Source organism: Sarcophilus harrisii, chromosome 3 (genome assembly GCF_902635505.1).
Source record: "Sarcophilus harrisii chromosome 3, mSarHar1.11, whole genome shotgun sequence".
Lineage (NCBI taxonomy): Eukaryota > Metazoa > Chordata > Mammalia > Dasyuromorphia > Dasyuridae > Sarcophilus > Sarcophilus harrisii.
Window position 1 is genome coordinate 518169263 of NC_045428.1, and position 16961 is coordinate 518186223.

The following is a 16961-nucleotide window of genomic DNA, read 5'->3' on the forward strand; positions in this document are numbered from 1 at the left end:
GCTTAAAAGCAATTATTTTTTCTCCTGAAACTACTTCCAGTGCGAATTTCCTAGAGTTCCTTTCTTTTCTTTATTCCCCTAAAATCTTGTCAAATCTTCAAATCTAACCTAACCAATGCATGCCTTAACACCTGTATCAATGTCTCTAAACTCATCTAACTTCATATTGACCTCTGTAGATATCAAGAATCATCTTCTTTGATCAAGAACCAAAGAGTTGTAAGAAACTTCTGAGAGATGACTCATTCATTATTTTCATCTGCCTTTCCTGAGTTAGAAGTCCATAATAATTACAATTCATTCATATCAAATCTTTAATCAATTATATGCTTTAAGACTCATCATTAGTTAGCACTACCACTTTTCCTCTTCTGTCCACTTAACTTTCCATATTTTCTATTACACATCCCCTTGAGGTGTCCATTCAAATCAAGCCTATCTGTTTGTCCCTGCACATCTCATTACAAGATCTCCCTTAGGAAGGGTCAATGGTCTATTTGTCATCTTTGGCATGCTAATTGAATTTTAATAGTTGTAAATCCATAGAATTACAGTTTGCAATAATAGTGGTGATGTCAAAGTTGATCACTATGATACGCAATATAGTCATATAGTGGTTTTGTTTTCTGAATGTGAAATATTTATTCTGGATATCGTTCCTTTAGAAATTAATCACATGCTGCTTTATGACTTCTTCATTATTGCTATTTTAAATTGTTACTTAATTTTAACTCTGTTTTCTATTCACGTGCACATAGGTGGCTCAGTAGATAGAGCACTGGCTTTGAATTAAGAAGACCTGAGTTCAAATCCAGCCTCAGACATTTATTAACTATGTGACTCTGAGCAAGTCACTTAACCTCTGTCTGTCTCAGTTCTCTCAGATGTAAAAGGGGGATAATAGTAGTAGTATATACCTTCCAGGGTTATTATAAGGCACAAATGAGACTATATTGTAAAGCATTTTGCAAGTTTTGGTCTATAATTGCAAGTACTTCTTTTTGTTATTACTATTATTGTTATTATTTCACTGAGGTCAAGGACCATATCTTTTGTTTCTTTGTATTGTCTAGGGCCACATTGTTGGAATACCAAATGTATGCTTGCCAAAAAGATTATTTTATGGAGAACTCACACTGGGTAGGCACTCAACAAGATGGTCAAAAAAAGTGATTTAAGGATACCCTCAAGGTCTCTTAACTTTAAAATCAATTGTATGACATGGGAGATACTGGCACAGGACTTTCCAGCATGGTGTGCTCTCATCAGAAAAGATGCTGTGCTCTATGAGCAAAGCAGAATTAAATTATCTCAAAAAAGAAATGTGAAATGCACACAGAGAAGCCACCCTCAATGTTCATAGGGACTATTTGTGTCCAAACTGTGAAAGAATTCTGAGCTCATAATGGTCTGATCATCATAGTTGGACACACTGTATCTCTAACATAACTGATGTCATTTTGGTCCTCTTTGGGAACAAAAGACAACACCCACCATTATCTATGGTACTTAAGAACATCCTATGTAGTAAACATTCAGTAAATAAAATTTTTTTCCCCTCTATTTCAGCTCTAATTTGTGTGAATATTGCCGAGGCCCTTTGTATGGTAAAGGACTTCGTCTCATTCGACCCTTCGATGTTTTTAATAATTCACTTATTCCCATCTTGCTTAAAGTCTGCTCTTCAAAATGTTTTATGCATGCAGAAAGTGATCCAAATGTCTTGACTCTTTTGACCAGATGATATTAAAGTCATGGCTTCATTAAGAAAACTGTAGTTCTACCGCCAAATCAGGAAATTTTGCAATCTACAAGTTCTATTAACATCTCTTAGAGAATCTAACTTTGGTGAAGTTGCTATAATACAAAACACAGACCTCTTAACCTGAATCTTCTGTGTAATCCAGGAGTTTTTCACAAATGTATTACTAATAGCAATGACTGGCTTTTTCTCAAAGAAGAATCTGTAAGGGGCTACTGGAAAACATGAAGTCAAGGACAAATTTTTTTTTCATTATGTGTTCTACATAATAAAAATGTATTATAATCTCTACAATAAACATTTTTCTGCAATTAACCATTTTACCTATAACCTGCTTCTAAGTTAAGAAAAAAGTATGTGAAAATGAAACGTGATTTATGCTCATTATAGTTTATTTATTTGTGCTCATTATAGATTCAGGCATCTGAATCTGTGATCTCATCATTTTTAACTAATATTATAGTATTAATGTCTAAAACATGGGTCTATCCAGTACCATCTATCTACTTAATAAATTTTGTTTAGCTTTTTTTTTGTTTTTATTTTTTAAAAAAATACATGTATATGCATATAGCAAATGGCAAAGGATAAAACCAAAAGTATATTTACAGTTCTTTATGCTTAACAATATATTCCAATATATAACAATATAACAATAATAGGTCCATAAAGCTTTTTTCCTCCCATTCTGTTACTTTATTTTTGTATTTCTGGATAATGTATATGCATTTTTTCTATTTACATAGTTATAATTAGTATGTGTGGTGTTCTTTTAGTTATGCTTTCTATTATGTATTAATATTCCTTTATATATATTAGTGACATCTATACATATATTGATATTCTAGATAAATGTCATTAATCAAGATTTATTCTTTGCTATATTATATACTATAAGATAGTATTTTGATAAGAATAAATATAAGGACTAGACCCATGGTTTCATTGGTATGGGAATTCAATGTAAGGGATTTCAAGAAAATCTAGATTCTAATCCTGCATCTAATGGGTACTGGCTATGGGACCCCTAAAAAGTGTTTTGATATAATATAAAACTGAAAGATTTATTATGCCATGGAATCAAAATTGCAACTAAGGTGGGTCAACATGAGTTCTGTCTTAAGGTCCCCAATTTGGATGCCATTCATATCACTTAATGTCATTCAGAACTAAAAACAAGAGAATTTAGTGCCTAGTTAGCAAAAATAATATATTTTTTAAAAGGAATCAATCAACTGTGGTAAGTTCTTTTCACTCTTCCTCTTCTCCTCTTTACCTCCATCCTAGACTTGCCAGAAGCCCACTCCTAACAATTACAAGCAAGAGAGAGAGAGACAGAGAGACAGAGACAGAGAAAGAGAGAGAGAGAGAGAGACTGAGAGAGACGGAGAGAAACAGAGAGACAGACAAAGACAGAAACAGAGACAGAGATGAGAGAGAGGGATGGATGAATAGATGGATAGAGATAGGTGATAGATAGATAAACAGACCATTTATTAAGTGCTAATTGCTAAGGACAAAAATACAGCAAAGCCATACTCTCACTAAAAGAACTTAATTCTAATGGGAAAGACAATACTGGGGAGCTAGAGGAAGGAGGGAGCAGATAATCAGGAAGTGGTATAGAGGATTTGTTCTATGACAGACAAAATAAAAGGTCATCTATAGAAATCGGATTCTACTCCTTGTGGTATGGTCTTATCTTCTATGGGTCCACACTTGGCTGTAGTTTTTGGGTGGGATATTGTTCTGTTCTTTCAGAAAGAGCTGGGACCTCTGTCCCTAAGCCTAGCAGAAGCCTTCTCTGTTCTGCTCCCTGGGAGCCTATGTTGATTTCCACTGTGGCACAAGCATCACATCCAGTAGTCTTGGTACTAGCCTTGGTCAACAGCTCATGCTTCCAAAGAACACTATAGGAGGGGATTTCCTTACTGTTAAAGCACAACGTTTAGGCCTTTGCTCTCTTTGTTAAAGGCAGAAAGTCCTGCCAGTGAGGGTATGACTGAGAAAAGTCCTACTACCAATCAATAAACATTAGACATCTATGTGCTAGACACTCTACTAAACATTGGGATGCAAAAAGAGAGGGAAGACAATCTCTGTCCTCGAGGAGCTCACAATCAAATGGGGAAGAAAATATGCAAACAAATGTGTGCATATATATATATATTCATATAATAAATGGGAGGTAATGCTCCTGGAGGCAGTTTGAGACTTTATTCAGTAGGAAAGTAAAAGGATCAGTCCTGGTTTTAGGAAAATTTAGTGGCTGAATGGAGGCGGGATTGGAGTGGGGAGAGACTTGAATACAGTTCTACCAGCAGCCGATTGCAATAATCCAGGAGTGAGGTGATTAGGGCCTGCACTAGAGTGGTGGAAGTGTCAGAAGAAAGAAGGGAATATATTTGAGACATTACAAAAGGGAAATTGACAGGTCTTGACAGATTGGAGATGGGAAGAGGGACTCAGCGGAGAGGGGAAGAAATAATGAGGAATCCAGATAATGAATAATTCTTTGTGAGCCTGAGTGACTGGGAAAATACTCTCTACAATCATGGGGGGCGGTTTTAGGAGAGAAATGAGTTCTGTTTAGGACATAGGGACTTTAAGATGGACTATATAAGTCAGGAAGTATGGGGAAAAAAGAGTTTTCCTATAAATGAGGCTTCAGGTTCAAACTTTTTGGTGAAGGTCAGAGGTACCATACATGGAGGTATGGCTGCCAACAATCCTAGCTCCAGTCCAGGCTAGAGATTATGGATGTAGGAGGAAAGATCTAAAAGAAGAAATTCAATGATTCAGCCCCTGTTTTCTCTGGAGAACAACGAAGATGACCCCATGGCTGCCTATTTCAGCTTGTCCACAAAAAATGCAACTGCCAGGAGGTATAGTCTCAGCTTTGATCAACTCTCGAGCTAAAGGGAGGTCCTAATGGTCCAGGCTTAACCTATTCCCCACTCAGGTTCAGTAGGATTTTGAAGAAAATAATGGCTCCAAAGAAGCTTTATTGGCATATATACACTACTAGCAGAGGCCACTGGTGGATGTGAGCAAGGTCCAGAAGCAACAAAACTCATAGAATGGAATAGAGAAGGAGAAAGAAGGCAAATAACTTGGGGGAAGGGAGTCAGAGTATTTCAGAAAGGTTCTACTCAGAGAATTAGGCAACCCCAGTGGGATAAAAGGCCTAATCTCCAAAGCATTAGCTGATAGTAGGGGATAACTGCATGTACATGTACACTCAAAGCAATGGCAGATTGCTCCACTGACAAAGATTTCATGTTTTTATAAATATTTTCAAGAGCATTTCTCCATTTATCTGCAAGTGGTAAGGGCTTTTCTCCCAGCACATGGTAAGCAAAAACCTACTCAGTATTCTGATCTTCGGCATCTCAGAAAGGGAAACTTATCTTCCAGAGAAGGGTAAGCAAAAGCCTAGCCAATATTCTGTGCCATCTCATCAAGCCTTTACATCAAGAAACAGGTTAAGGGGATGATCTATTAAGTTACATAGAGAAAACCAAGGCTTTGGAAGAGGAGTGAGAGCACCAGTTAGTTTCCATGGCAAATTAAAACCACATTACGAATCAGAATTATAAAATGGAACCAATTTCACTTTAGGGCCTCAGTTATGAATCCTTCCATCTCCCAAGTAAGGTACTCCCAGCAAACTAATGCACCATTTAAGCTTGGTCTTTTTACTTTTGAAAATTCTTCCAGGTGTAGGACTGAGTCCTCTTGGTAAAAACCCTCACCTTATTTTATGGTGACACTACAGTTCACTTCCAAAATCTTCATCTCATTAGGCTAGGTCATACCAAGTCAATGGCCAGTTCTTCAATAATTACCAAACAGCTCTAGGATATAGGGTTCCCCAATTTTTTATCTTGAGTTGGTTCATACAAATGAGTATGATAGTTCATACAAATAGTTAACAGGATCAATTAATGCCTTGTGGTCATGTTCAAAGTCTTTACTATGTTTATTGTTAGCTCAGTAGCTTACCTGGCTTTTCATATGAAAATAAGCTACTCAGAATCTCTTTACATTCTACATAAACAATTAAAATTTTACACTCTATGAGATGTAAAATGATTCACTCATTTAAAAGATCACCCTTTACAAAGTATAAATGCAATTTGAGCGAGATTGAATTTTTACTTTATAAAAGATGAACCTAGTACATAAAATGATAAAAATCTACAATAGACAGAAAATATAATAAAGTCTGTTACTAGAGGGAGGGAGAGAATTCAGGACTTAATATTTTTTTACGGATTGAAAAAATCTTAAAGGGAAAAAAAATATGAGGATGACATCTATACCGGCAACAGCAAGTACTGGATATGGTTTGTATTTCACTAAGTCCATCAGAGAACTACATTTAAGAACTTCATAAGGCTACTACCATGGGAGAAAAGAATTTCTAGTCATCAGAATGAATGAAACCTTTGTCCTAATGTCTTCTCTCTGTCCTTCACTACCATTATTGTTACAGACTTGAGCACCTTAGCTTTCCTTAGGCACTTTGTACATGTGTAAAGTGAGAGAGCAATCCCAGTTTGGAAAATTTTTTTTGTAACAACTAAATTTTCTATATCTATTTATTATATATACTTTCTAAAAGCTAAAAAAAAAAAAAGAAATTCTGTTACTTGTCCAAATAAGAAGAGATTACTTTATGGTGTGGCTAGAGGCTTCTTATGGAAGGTTATGCAATCATAAGTCACTTTGACATCAACTGAGATTTAAGATGTTTTGTGGGCTATACAGAAGTAACTTTGTAGCAGAGTGGATAAATTTGGGACTTGGAGTAAGGAAAACTAGAGTTTAAATATCTTGAATTCTGAGCCAAACTTAAATATCTTGAATTTTGAGCCAAACTTATTGTCTATTTTCTTTATCTGTCCATGACAGATATGCCAAAGAATAAATTCTGTGGTCCACAAGTGCAACTCTTGTCATAATTGAGCAATATAAACTTTTCATCCACTTTGTGGATTCATGTGTACAAAAGATTTAGCAGTTTTGCTATGGTCATATGAACAGATGCTCTAAATCATTATTGATTAAAGAAATGCAAATTAAAACAACTCTCAGGTACTATAGAGGGCCAGTATTGAATAAGTCCATGTACAGGAAAGAGTCTGGTCCAGGTATTATTTGAGACCTGTTCTCTGTAAGGGCTAATCAATTCAAAGCATTGGTTCACCATCTCCCTAACAATGAATGAAAGACATTTTCTAGACAAATTTAGGATAATTTTGATGAATAATACATATGACAGGAACAAGGCATCACAATTATGCTATTTATGATTCTGTCTTGATAAATGCATTGTTATGATAATTTCTGCTATTTACAACTGTTTCAATAAATACTTTGGTATTGATAAACATTACAACTATTTATAATTCTGTTGGTATTGATAAATACAATTATTCTAGTTACAATTCTATTTTGATAAGTACCTTGGTATTAATAGTTAAGGTGGATATTGAAATGTCAAAATATGGTTTATACATTAACCCTGAAATGTATATGATATCACCTGGAGGTAGCTAGTGTTAATGTAACATTAGCTTAAAGAGCATATAAACCCTGGCTCTCAGATTAATAAATGGAGATTGCAAAGCATATCTTCCCCCAACCTTGGATATTCATTTCAGATTCACACTCTCGGTTTTCACTGGAGCTGACTCTGGTATAGTACAACCTCACACCTATCAGATTGGCTAATATGACAGAAAATGAAAATGACAGATGTTGGAAGGGATGTGGAAAAATAGGGACATTGATGATTAGTGTAATTGTGAGCTGATTCAATCATTCTGGAGAGCAAATTAGAACTATACCCAAAGGGCTCCAAAATTATAATACCACCTACTTGTAGGTCTTTAACCCAAAGAGATCAAAGAAAAAGGAAAAAGACATCTATGTATATGATTGTGATGTAAAACTATAGTAGTCTGACATGATGAGAAGAATGCTTTCAAAAAAACCTGAGAAGACTTATATGTACTAATTGTAAGCTGAAATGAGCAGAGCCAGGATAACATTATACATAGTAACAGCAATATTGTAAGATGATCAGCTGTGAATGATTAGCTGTTCTCAGGATTACAGTTATCTAAAACAGTTCCGAAGAACTTATGATGAAAAATGCTATCCACCTCTAAAAAAAGAACTGATGGGGTATGAATGGAAATTATTTTTGGGTTTTTTAGTCATTGTTTTCATTTGTGATGTGATTAACATGAAACTGTTTTATATGACCAAATGTGTATGATCTATGTCAAATTGCTTGCCTTTTCAAGGAGGGGGGAGGAGAAGGAAAGAATCTGGAACTCAATTTTTTTTTAATTAAAAAAATTTTACATGTAATTGGGGGAAAGTTTTTTAATGAAAAAAATTGATTTAGCAGTTATTAGCCATAAAGAAATAAAGAACATGAAAAATGATAGTCTGAAAAGCAAATAATATAGACTTACAATCATGAATGATTTATTCAGAAAATCCTGCATAGAGAAAATGAAATTTTAATTAAATAGAAGAATTCCAGAAATTCCTAATGAAAAGAGTAGAACTAAGTAGAAACTTTGAAATACAAACTCAAAAGTAAAGAGAAATATGAAAGTTACATTTGAAAGCAATCAGGAAAGAGATGATACAAACAATCCTTTTTTTATTTACTTTTTTTAATTAAAGTTTTTTTTATTTACAAAATATATTCATGGGTAATTTTTCAACATTAACCCTTGCAAAGCTTTCTGTTCCAAATTATCCCCACTTCTTACCCCCACTCCTCCACTAGATGGCAAGCAGTTCAATATGTTAAATATATTAAAATATATCAAATATCCCTTAAGAACCATGTTATCACAGCCATTGAGGGAATCAAATAAAATGGAGGATTTGAAAGTGATTTTTGTCATATTTCAATGATCTTAAAAGAAGAAAGGAAAGAGAGAGGGGAAAAGATACACCAAGGAAGAAAAGAGGAATGAGAAGGGAGGGAATTTATGATCTCATAAAATCAGAGTGTGAAAGCAGAAGTTTATTTGAATGAGGTCCAGACTTCACTTAAAAATTCACCTCTATCTGGACTAGTCAAAGGTGATTAGGACACACTTTTTTGGTATAGAAATATATTCTCAACATTGTATACTGTAACAAGATTATGTGATGATCTTGACTTTTTTTCAACAATGAGGCGATTCAAGACAATTCCAAAAAACGGGATGGAAAGTGCCATCTGCATCTACGGAGAAAACTATGGAAACTCAATGTTGACCACAGCATAGTATTTTCACCTTTGTTGTTATTACTGTATGTTTATTTGCTACTTGTTTTTGTTTTCTTTTTCATGGCTTTTTCCCTTCTGATCTGATTTTTCTTGGGCAACATGATGAATATAGAAATATGTTTAGAAGAATTGTACATATTTAAGGTTTATCAGATTGCTTGTTGTTTTGGAGATGGGGGAAAGGGTGAATGGAGGGAGAATAATTTGGAACACAAGGTTTTGCAAAGGTGAATGTTAAAAACTATCTTTGCATGTGTTTGAAAAAATAAAATACTACTGAAGAAAAAAGAAATGTATTCTTAAAAAGGAAACTGGGAGAAGAGAAAGGGGGTGATGATATGAATATTTAAAAAGGGAAAAGAGAAAAGAGAGTGCTAAGTATCACACAGTTTCAACTGCCATTCTTAAATCATTCAGTTTAAGAAAGGTAGTAATGGGGCTTATTAGGTCTGACTCTCTACACTAACAAAATAAGAATTCTTTTGAAAAAGATGTGATACTATGTTAGTTGCCCTTAATTGATTTAGGAGTCTGCTGCATGTTGGAAACATAGAATATTAAAATTGGAATTATCACCGATTCCAACTGCTTCCTTTTATATGTAGGAACCAGAAGTACCAAAAGATACAATAAGTTTCCCGTGTCCTTGTTGTTCCATCATTTCAGTTGTGCCTTATTCTCTGTGATCACATCTGGGGGCTTCTTGGCCATTGGTTGCCATTACCTTGATGCTCTAGTTCTGCCATTACCTCGATGCTCTAGCTCTGCCATTACTTCGATGCTCTAGCTCTGCCATTACCTCAATGCTCTAGCTCTGCCATTACTTTGATGCTTTAGCATTGTCATTATCTCGATGTTCTAGCTTTACCATTACTTTGATGCTCTTTCTTGCTCATGTCAATGCACTGACAAACTTGGAACTCAAAAACAAGTCCTTTGACTCTTAGACCAGTGATCTTTTCACTAGACGTCACTGATAAGTTCTACATTCTATCTACCCATTGTGTGAATTTTCCTGTCACAGCTCTCAAGAGCTGCTGCCCAACAGAGTTCTTTCTTTCAAACATCAGCACAATACTTTCTATGCCCAGAAAACTGGAAGGATAGTGGAAGGATTCCAATATCACCATTTCTGAATTATTATTAAGCCTTGAATTGGTGCAATCAGAGGTAACTTATAAATAAGAATATATATAGTCCTTGCAATATTCTGGATCTGTTGTGAACAACTTTAAAATACTTTAATATATAGTAAAGGTCACCAGCATCATTAAGTAATGCTAATTACTCTCAATAACCCTGATGACATGTCTGGATGTTTGATCTTGTGGTAAGAAAAGAATATTTATTATATATAATAAGATTTTCTCAACATTAAGACTTCATTTCATTTAATTAATATGTTCTTTTGGGTGTCATTTTATTTATAAAATAGAAGAGAAAAGTTCTGAGACCAGTGGTTTATCCTGCCTGAAAGATCACAAGACATGGAATCAGAAGACCTTGTGGCTCATGTGCTTGTTTTAATATTTGTGAGTTGTGCAATCTTGGACAAGTTACTTAAACTCTCTAAAACATTATTAATTTCCTCATCTGTAAAAAGGAGCTAATAATTACTGGTTGACCTCTCTACCTCACAGGCATGTTATATAAGTCTGTGCCAGTGGAAATATAGGTTTAAAAGTATTTTGTAAATGTTAATTATCATAGTCATCTTATAATGTGTTTCAATTATTGATAGCAGAATTCACCCTGATTTTGTAACATGATTTTTCTGTGAGTTTGGTTTCACATATCTCTTGTATAATATATATTCTCTATTACTCCAAAGTGGAGTAGAGTAAAGTACTCAGAACCCTTCATCATTTTAACTTTGTCCTTGTGCTTTTAATTTGGGGACAAGTTACTAAAATGTAAGAACTGTCTGTGCAATTTATAGTAATGTAAAAATTGGCTCCACAAAGCAGATCAATAATCTCCTGTCTTCAAAAGGGATTGGGTCCAGACTCAGAGAGAAATAGAAGTCTCCATAATGCACCCACCTTCTAATTGGAGAATACTTTGCTTAGGCACAGAATTTCCTCTTAACCTCAGCTAAAGAAACAATTCTCTTGGTCCAGAAAGCAAAAGGATAGCTGGTCTTATGACAGCATTCTGCCCAGGACATTTTTTTTCCATCCTCTTGGGAGAGTGGGCAGCCTAAATGGACTTTTCCAATTTCATTTTCTCTTTCTTATGGCAACATACCAAGAAATAATCACAAATTGATCTACAGCCTCTCTCTTGGCAATACTCAAAAAACCTGAAATTGTCCTTGCATTCAAATTATAAGTGCATCCTTTCTCTCAGCTGTATTTGTCATCACAGCTAGAAGATCCATAGCCTCTCCTCCCACCAGGACAGAACATATGGGAGCACAGACACTTAGTATTAAAAGGGGAATAAAGGGGAATAATATATTATATGGAAAAGGCAAAAAAGACAAACACAGTATTATTTACTTGCTGAGTTGGTATAGAAACAAGTCAGAGAAGAAACATGAGAATATTTGCTTCATAAACACCCAATGCTGTTCTTAGAACAAAATTTCAAGTTCAAAGGATCTTTAGAGGTCATCTAGGTTCACCCACATGTTAAACAGACAAGGAAACCAAGGTTATAAGAGCTTAAGTTCATACCATTAGCCAAAAGCAAAACTGGAAATAAACCTTGAATCTTTTTATTCTTTCTTAGATCAGCAGACTACTTCTCAAAGGTTTTTCTTCTAAAAGTAGGTGATTACCTCCCTGGAGTGATTTGAATGGCTCCCAAAAAATCTGTGTCCTCATAATCTTATCTGCGAAAATTCCAAATTTGGCAACAGTAAAAGACATCAAATATTCTCACAAGAATTCTTTAAAGTAAATAAGTACATTCATCTCATTAGTATGCAACTTGCTTTGTCTATAGTAAATCATAAAATTATATGTATCACAAAAAACTTTCAAAATAAATTTATGGTTTATGTTTAATAATTTAATTTTTTATATTTTTATATACCTATATATCTGGAGTTGCATAAAAATTTCTTGAGCAAAAAGGAGTCATGATCCTGATCTAGGATATATTTTCACTGTTTATTTTTGCTTTGTCTGATAGTGATTAGAACACCTGTTTTTTTTTATATTTTGCTGATATATGGTACATTTTTCTGCCTTCTACCTATTCATTTTTTATTCTGTAAATTTCTTTGTTTTTTCAACATGTTTTTAGTAAGCAACAGTTGTGGTATTTTATTTTCTTACCCAATTTGTCATTCTTTATTGTTTTATTGGATAACTCAATCCATTCATAATCAAAGTTATGAGAATTAGGCTTGTACTTTTCTCCCTATAGTCTCTGATTTTTTTTTTCCAAATTAGGATTTTCTTCTTAAAATACAGTTCCCTATCTTTTCATCTAGTTTTATTTAATCTTTTTTAAAGCAACCCTATTCCTACTAGTTCTCTTCTCTTCTCCTTCAAGCCTGTCTCTGTATCAAGATAAATATTAAGATGCTCCATTCCATGTCTTTAACTGGAGTTCTACCTTTGTGTGTGTGTGTATGTGTGTGTGTGTGTGTGTGTGTGTGTGAGAGAGAGAGAGAGAGAGAGAGAGAGAGAGAGAGACTGGCTTTGAAATTATATCTATTATAATCAAATATTTGACTTATAGGGGATACGATTCTTTCTGGAATTTAAGATAAAAGCTATTTCCTTAGATACTTGGGGTTTTAAAGATAGAGTATCGACCTGCATAGTAACAAATGATTTATTCTTGGCCAACTTAATTTTTCCTACCATTACATACTTTCTTTTTAAAAAATTATTATTATAGCTTTTTATTGACAGAACATATGCATGGTTAATTTTTCAACATTGACTTTTGCAAACACTTCTGTTCCAACTTTTCCCTTTCTTCCCTCCACCCCACCATCCCCTAGATGGCAGGTAGTCCCATACATGTTAAATATGTTAAAGTATATTTTAGATACAATATATGTATACATATTTATACAGTTCTCTTGTTGCACAAGAAAAAATGGATTTATAAAGGTAAAAATAACCTGCGAAGAAAAGCAAAAATGCAAGGAAAAAACAAAAGGAAGAATACCACCATATACTTTCACAATCATATAAACATATTTATCAAAGTAGATATTAAGCAGTAATCAGGGAAGTCTTACAGATAGGTTTAGGAAATAGAATGCACAAGAGTTTTGTGGGTCTCTGAGATTTAAAAGTGAGATGAAATCTCAGCTTATTTGGAGAGAGAACAGTCTCACCCTATGAGTTCACTTTTAGCAGTCTCTGGGGTTGTAAGCACTCAAAATTGAGGGGCATATTGGAATATCACTTTTTTCCTATATGCCTTAAGTTTTAAAGGAATCTCCCATTTGCCATCCAAAGGATGTGCCTTCTTCTCTTGTTCAGTCTCTCCCTCTTTCTCCCCTTCTCTCAAAGACTCTTATTCAGTCAGGAGTCCTATCTTCCTCTATCTTCTCAGTATGTCTAAAAACCTGGGAGTAGGGCTACATAAAGCTCTGAGAAGAGAAAGGGGAAGACTACTAAAGACTACTACTACTCATTGGCACACTTAAATAGGGCTTTACATTTTTGCAAAATGCTTTAAAAGTATTATCTCATCCTCACAACATTTCTGTGAAGTAGGAGATGTACTACTTCTCCTCCATTTTACAGAAGAGAAAACTGAAGTTGAGAGAAATGAAGTCACCTATCCAAGGTCCAAGTAAGTGTCTAAAACAGGATTTGAACTCAAGTCTCATCCTCTATCCAAAGGACCAAGGCTGACTTTAAAAATTGTATTTGTTTACTATTTGTGCTTATAGGATATGATTTCTTCCCCTTACCCTGACCTTTTTACTATTTGAGGAAAATTGCCTCCTTTGAATTTTACTGAGACTTATTCTAGAAGTATTAGCTGTAAATAAGTGGAATATGATTTACTAAAGGACTGCCCATACCCTGGGAATGGGGAAAAGTGACTGATCTAGAACTCCTTAACCTCAGTTACTCAATAAATGCTCCTGGGGTGTGTGTTATCTTGACTTCATATCTGACCTCATTATACTTAGCACTTCCCCACTCTGGGGCCCTGTGCACTGAAAATGTTTCATAACTGAGAGCAGTGGTTTCCAAACTTAGTGTAGTCCTATATATCCCCCCCCCCATCATTCTCTACCATGGCTACATAAGCCAAAGGTACTACAAAAGACTAAAAATGTCAGACAGAAGCAAAGGTCCAGCACATACCAAAATATTCACAGCAGCATCCTTTGTGGTAAAAAAGAACTGGAAACAAAATAAGTGGTCATTGACTGAAGAAATGACTAAGTCATGGTCTTTAAATGTAATGGAATAAATATTATTCTGTTATAAAAATAAATTTGAGATTTTAAAGAAATATGAAAAGACTCTATGTATTAACGAGGAGCAGAATAATTAGAACCAAGAGAATATACACAATAAGTACAAGAGTGTAGAGGAAATCACTAAAAGGAAGTTAAACTGAATAATTCAAAAAAGGAAAAAAGTGAAATTCTCATGATTTACAATCATGTCTGACTCTTTGTGACTCTAATTAGAGTTTCATTGGCAAAGATAATGGAGGGGTTTGCCATTTCTTTCTCCAGCTCATTCTATACATAAGAAAATCAAGGCAAAAAGGGTTAAGTGTCTTGTTCAGTTAGTAAGTATCTGAGGCTGGATTTGAACGCAGGTCTCCCTGATTTCAGCCTGGCATTTTATCATGCCATCTACTTGTCTAAATTCTCAGAGAAGAAATAATGAAACATGACTTTTCCAATAATAGCAGAAGAGGAGGATCCAATTAGAGAGAAAATTAGAATGCACTGTGAGATGCAGACACTGGGAATATTTTTGTTTGCTTTTCTTTTTGTCAAAAGGGGGGAGTCAATCAAGAAAGAGGATGTGAAAAGAATGTATCATTCAAGCAAACAGCATCAATTTATTTGTTTTCAAATGAAGAAATTTGGCCTTGACAACTTCCAAAGTCCTTTGCAGCTCTAGAATCTATGATCCTATGATTGTTGATTAATTTGACTTAGCAACAGCCATAAATTGTTAGTAATTGGGCAATAAGAGGAAGATCATCAAAATGATTTATAAAGAATTGGTTACTTTGGTGGGTAAAAGATGAAATAGCTGAGAAAAAAAGGTTCAAACTTCCAAACATAATGATTTATTAAACAATGCATGCCATTTGCAAAGCAAAGACTTTCTTCAGCTTTGGCATTTGACCTTGAATACAGGGGATCAAATGAGACTAATTAGATAAAAGAAAATAATTAAGAAGGAATAAATAAATATACAAACTTAAGTAATCTGATTTCAAATTGGAGGGAAGAATTGGACTTTCTGTGTTGGAAAGAGGAGAGCTAACAGGTGTTAATTCCCTGAAATCAGAAAAAAAAGGAGGTGTCCTATTTCCCCCATTGTCTCTATCAATCAAAGGAATGTGGAAATAATAACTGATTGATCAATACAAGATCAAATTTAAGATAAGAAATATGGTTTAATTGAGATGTATAATCATGAGAAAACTCCTTGCAATATAATTGGATCTTATCAGGTTGGGTCAACATAACCTAGCTTCTGTGTTAAGGGTCTCTAAGCAGCAGGGAGAAGCGGTCCAGCTTCCCAGCTATGCAGGGATGTTCAAATAATACAATAAAGTTCTCTCACAATTCCCACAATTTAGTAAAGTTTTCTCACAAGACAGAAACTGGCAGATCCATAATTAAATAGAAAGGAAACTGAGCTAGTTCCAGTATTGAATCACAAGATGGAATAAGTATGGTTTGTTCAATTCCCACAACTGACCACTCATTGTCCTACTCCCCTCTGTTCCCTTAACACTAAAAACAAAAATTAGAAATAAAAGAAAAACAGAGAAGTAGCTGGCTTGGTTGTTTGCCTTATTAATGTCTTGTGCTTTTTATATCACACTTATTTCTTAATATCCCCCATACTTTCACATGCTCTCTTTAAAATAACAAAGAAAAAACAATTGAGCAAGATAATACCATTCTTACTTGACTTTTGTGCTTGAATTTTGTGTTGTTCCCTGTAGGAATCTCCAAGGACCAAGACCTGTCTGTGCTTTCTGCAAGGGTAGAAGTTTCTAGAGTCAACTTTTCCTGCCTATGCCTATGACGGATCCTCAAGATGCTGAGAGATCAGAGGAGGGGTCCTCATAGAAGGATAACCGATCTCAGATTTGTGGGCAAGTCCAGATGCAAAAGGGACTTTTCAGGGGTTCCTTTTTCCTCAGCTGAAAAATAAGAGCAGTAGAGTAAGTCCAGAACTTGGAATCTCTTTCCCAGAGTAACCCCACCTTCTCAATGAATGAGATAAGTGTTCACAATCTAAAATTAGGCTCTAAATTGCATCTGGAAGTCCAACCTACACCTGAATAAGATGATTGCTAAGTTTCCTTCCAACTCTATGATTTGTGTGACTTTTTATTTTGATTTGGCCATTCTTTAATAATAATAACAATAATAATAAATAACATTTATATAGCATTTACTATGGTGCCAGGTAAAGTGATAAACAATTTACAATGTTCATCTCATTTAATCTCAGAATGACCCTAGAATGTTAGTATTGTTTTTGTCCTCATTTTACAGATGATGAAACTGAAGCAGAGTGATTTGTTTCATATGGCTAGTAAGTTTCTGAGGCTGGATTTGAATTCAGGTCTTTGTAACTCCAGGTCCAGTGCTCTATCCAATAAACAACCTCTCTGCCCTCTTTAATTAATAGGACCATAGATTTAGAGGGAGAAGGGAACTTCTAGGGTATGTAGTCCTGACCCTTCATTTAGCAGATG

The 16961-nt window shown here is 34.7% G+C and overlaps 1 protein-coding gene across 3 annotated transcripts in view; it reads left to right on the top strand.

Moving 5' to 3' along the window:
• LRRC63 (leucine rich repeat containing 63) overlaps positions 1-16515 on the top strand; it is a 67117-nt gene extending 50602 nt beyond the window's left edge. For 2 of the 3 annotated variants that reach the window (XM_003764587.3, XM_012545296.2), the window contains one exon: positions 1570-2077. In XM_003764587.3, coding sequence (XP_003764635.1) covers positions 1570-1744 — 175 coding nt within the window. In that variant the 3' untranslated portion in view covers positions 1745-2077. Of the gene's footprint in view, positions 1-1569; positions 2078-16199 lie in introns of those variants that run through there. The other variant, XM_031961915.1, reaches the window with a different exon arrangement.
• The last annotated feature ends 446 nt before the right edge of the window (positions 16516-16961 follow it).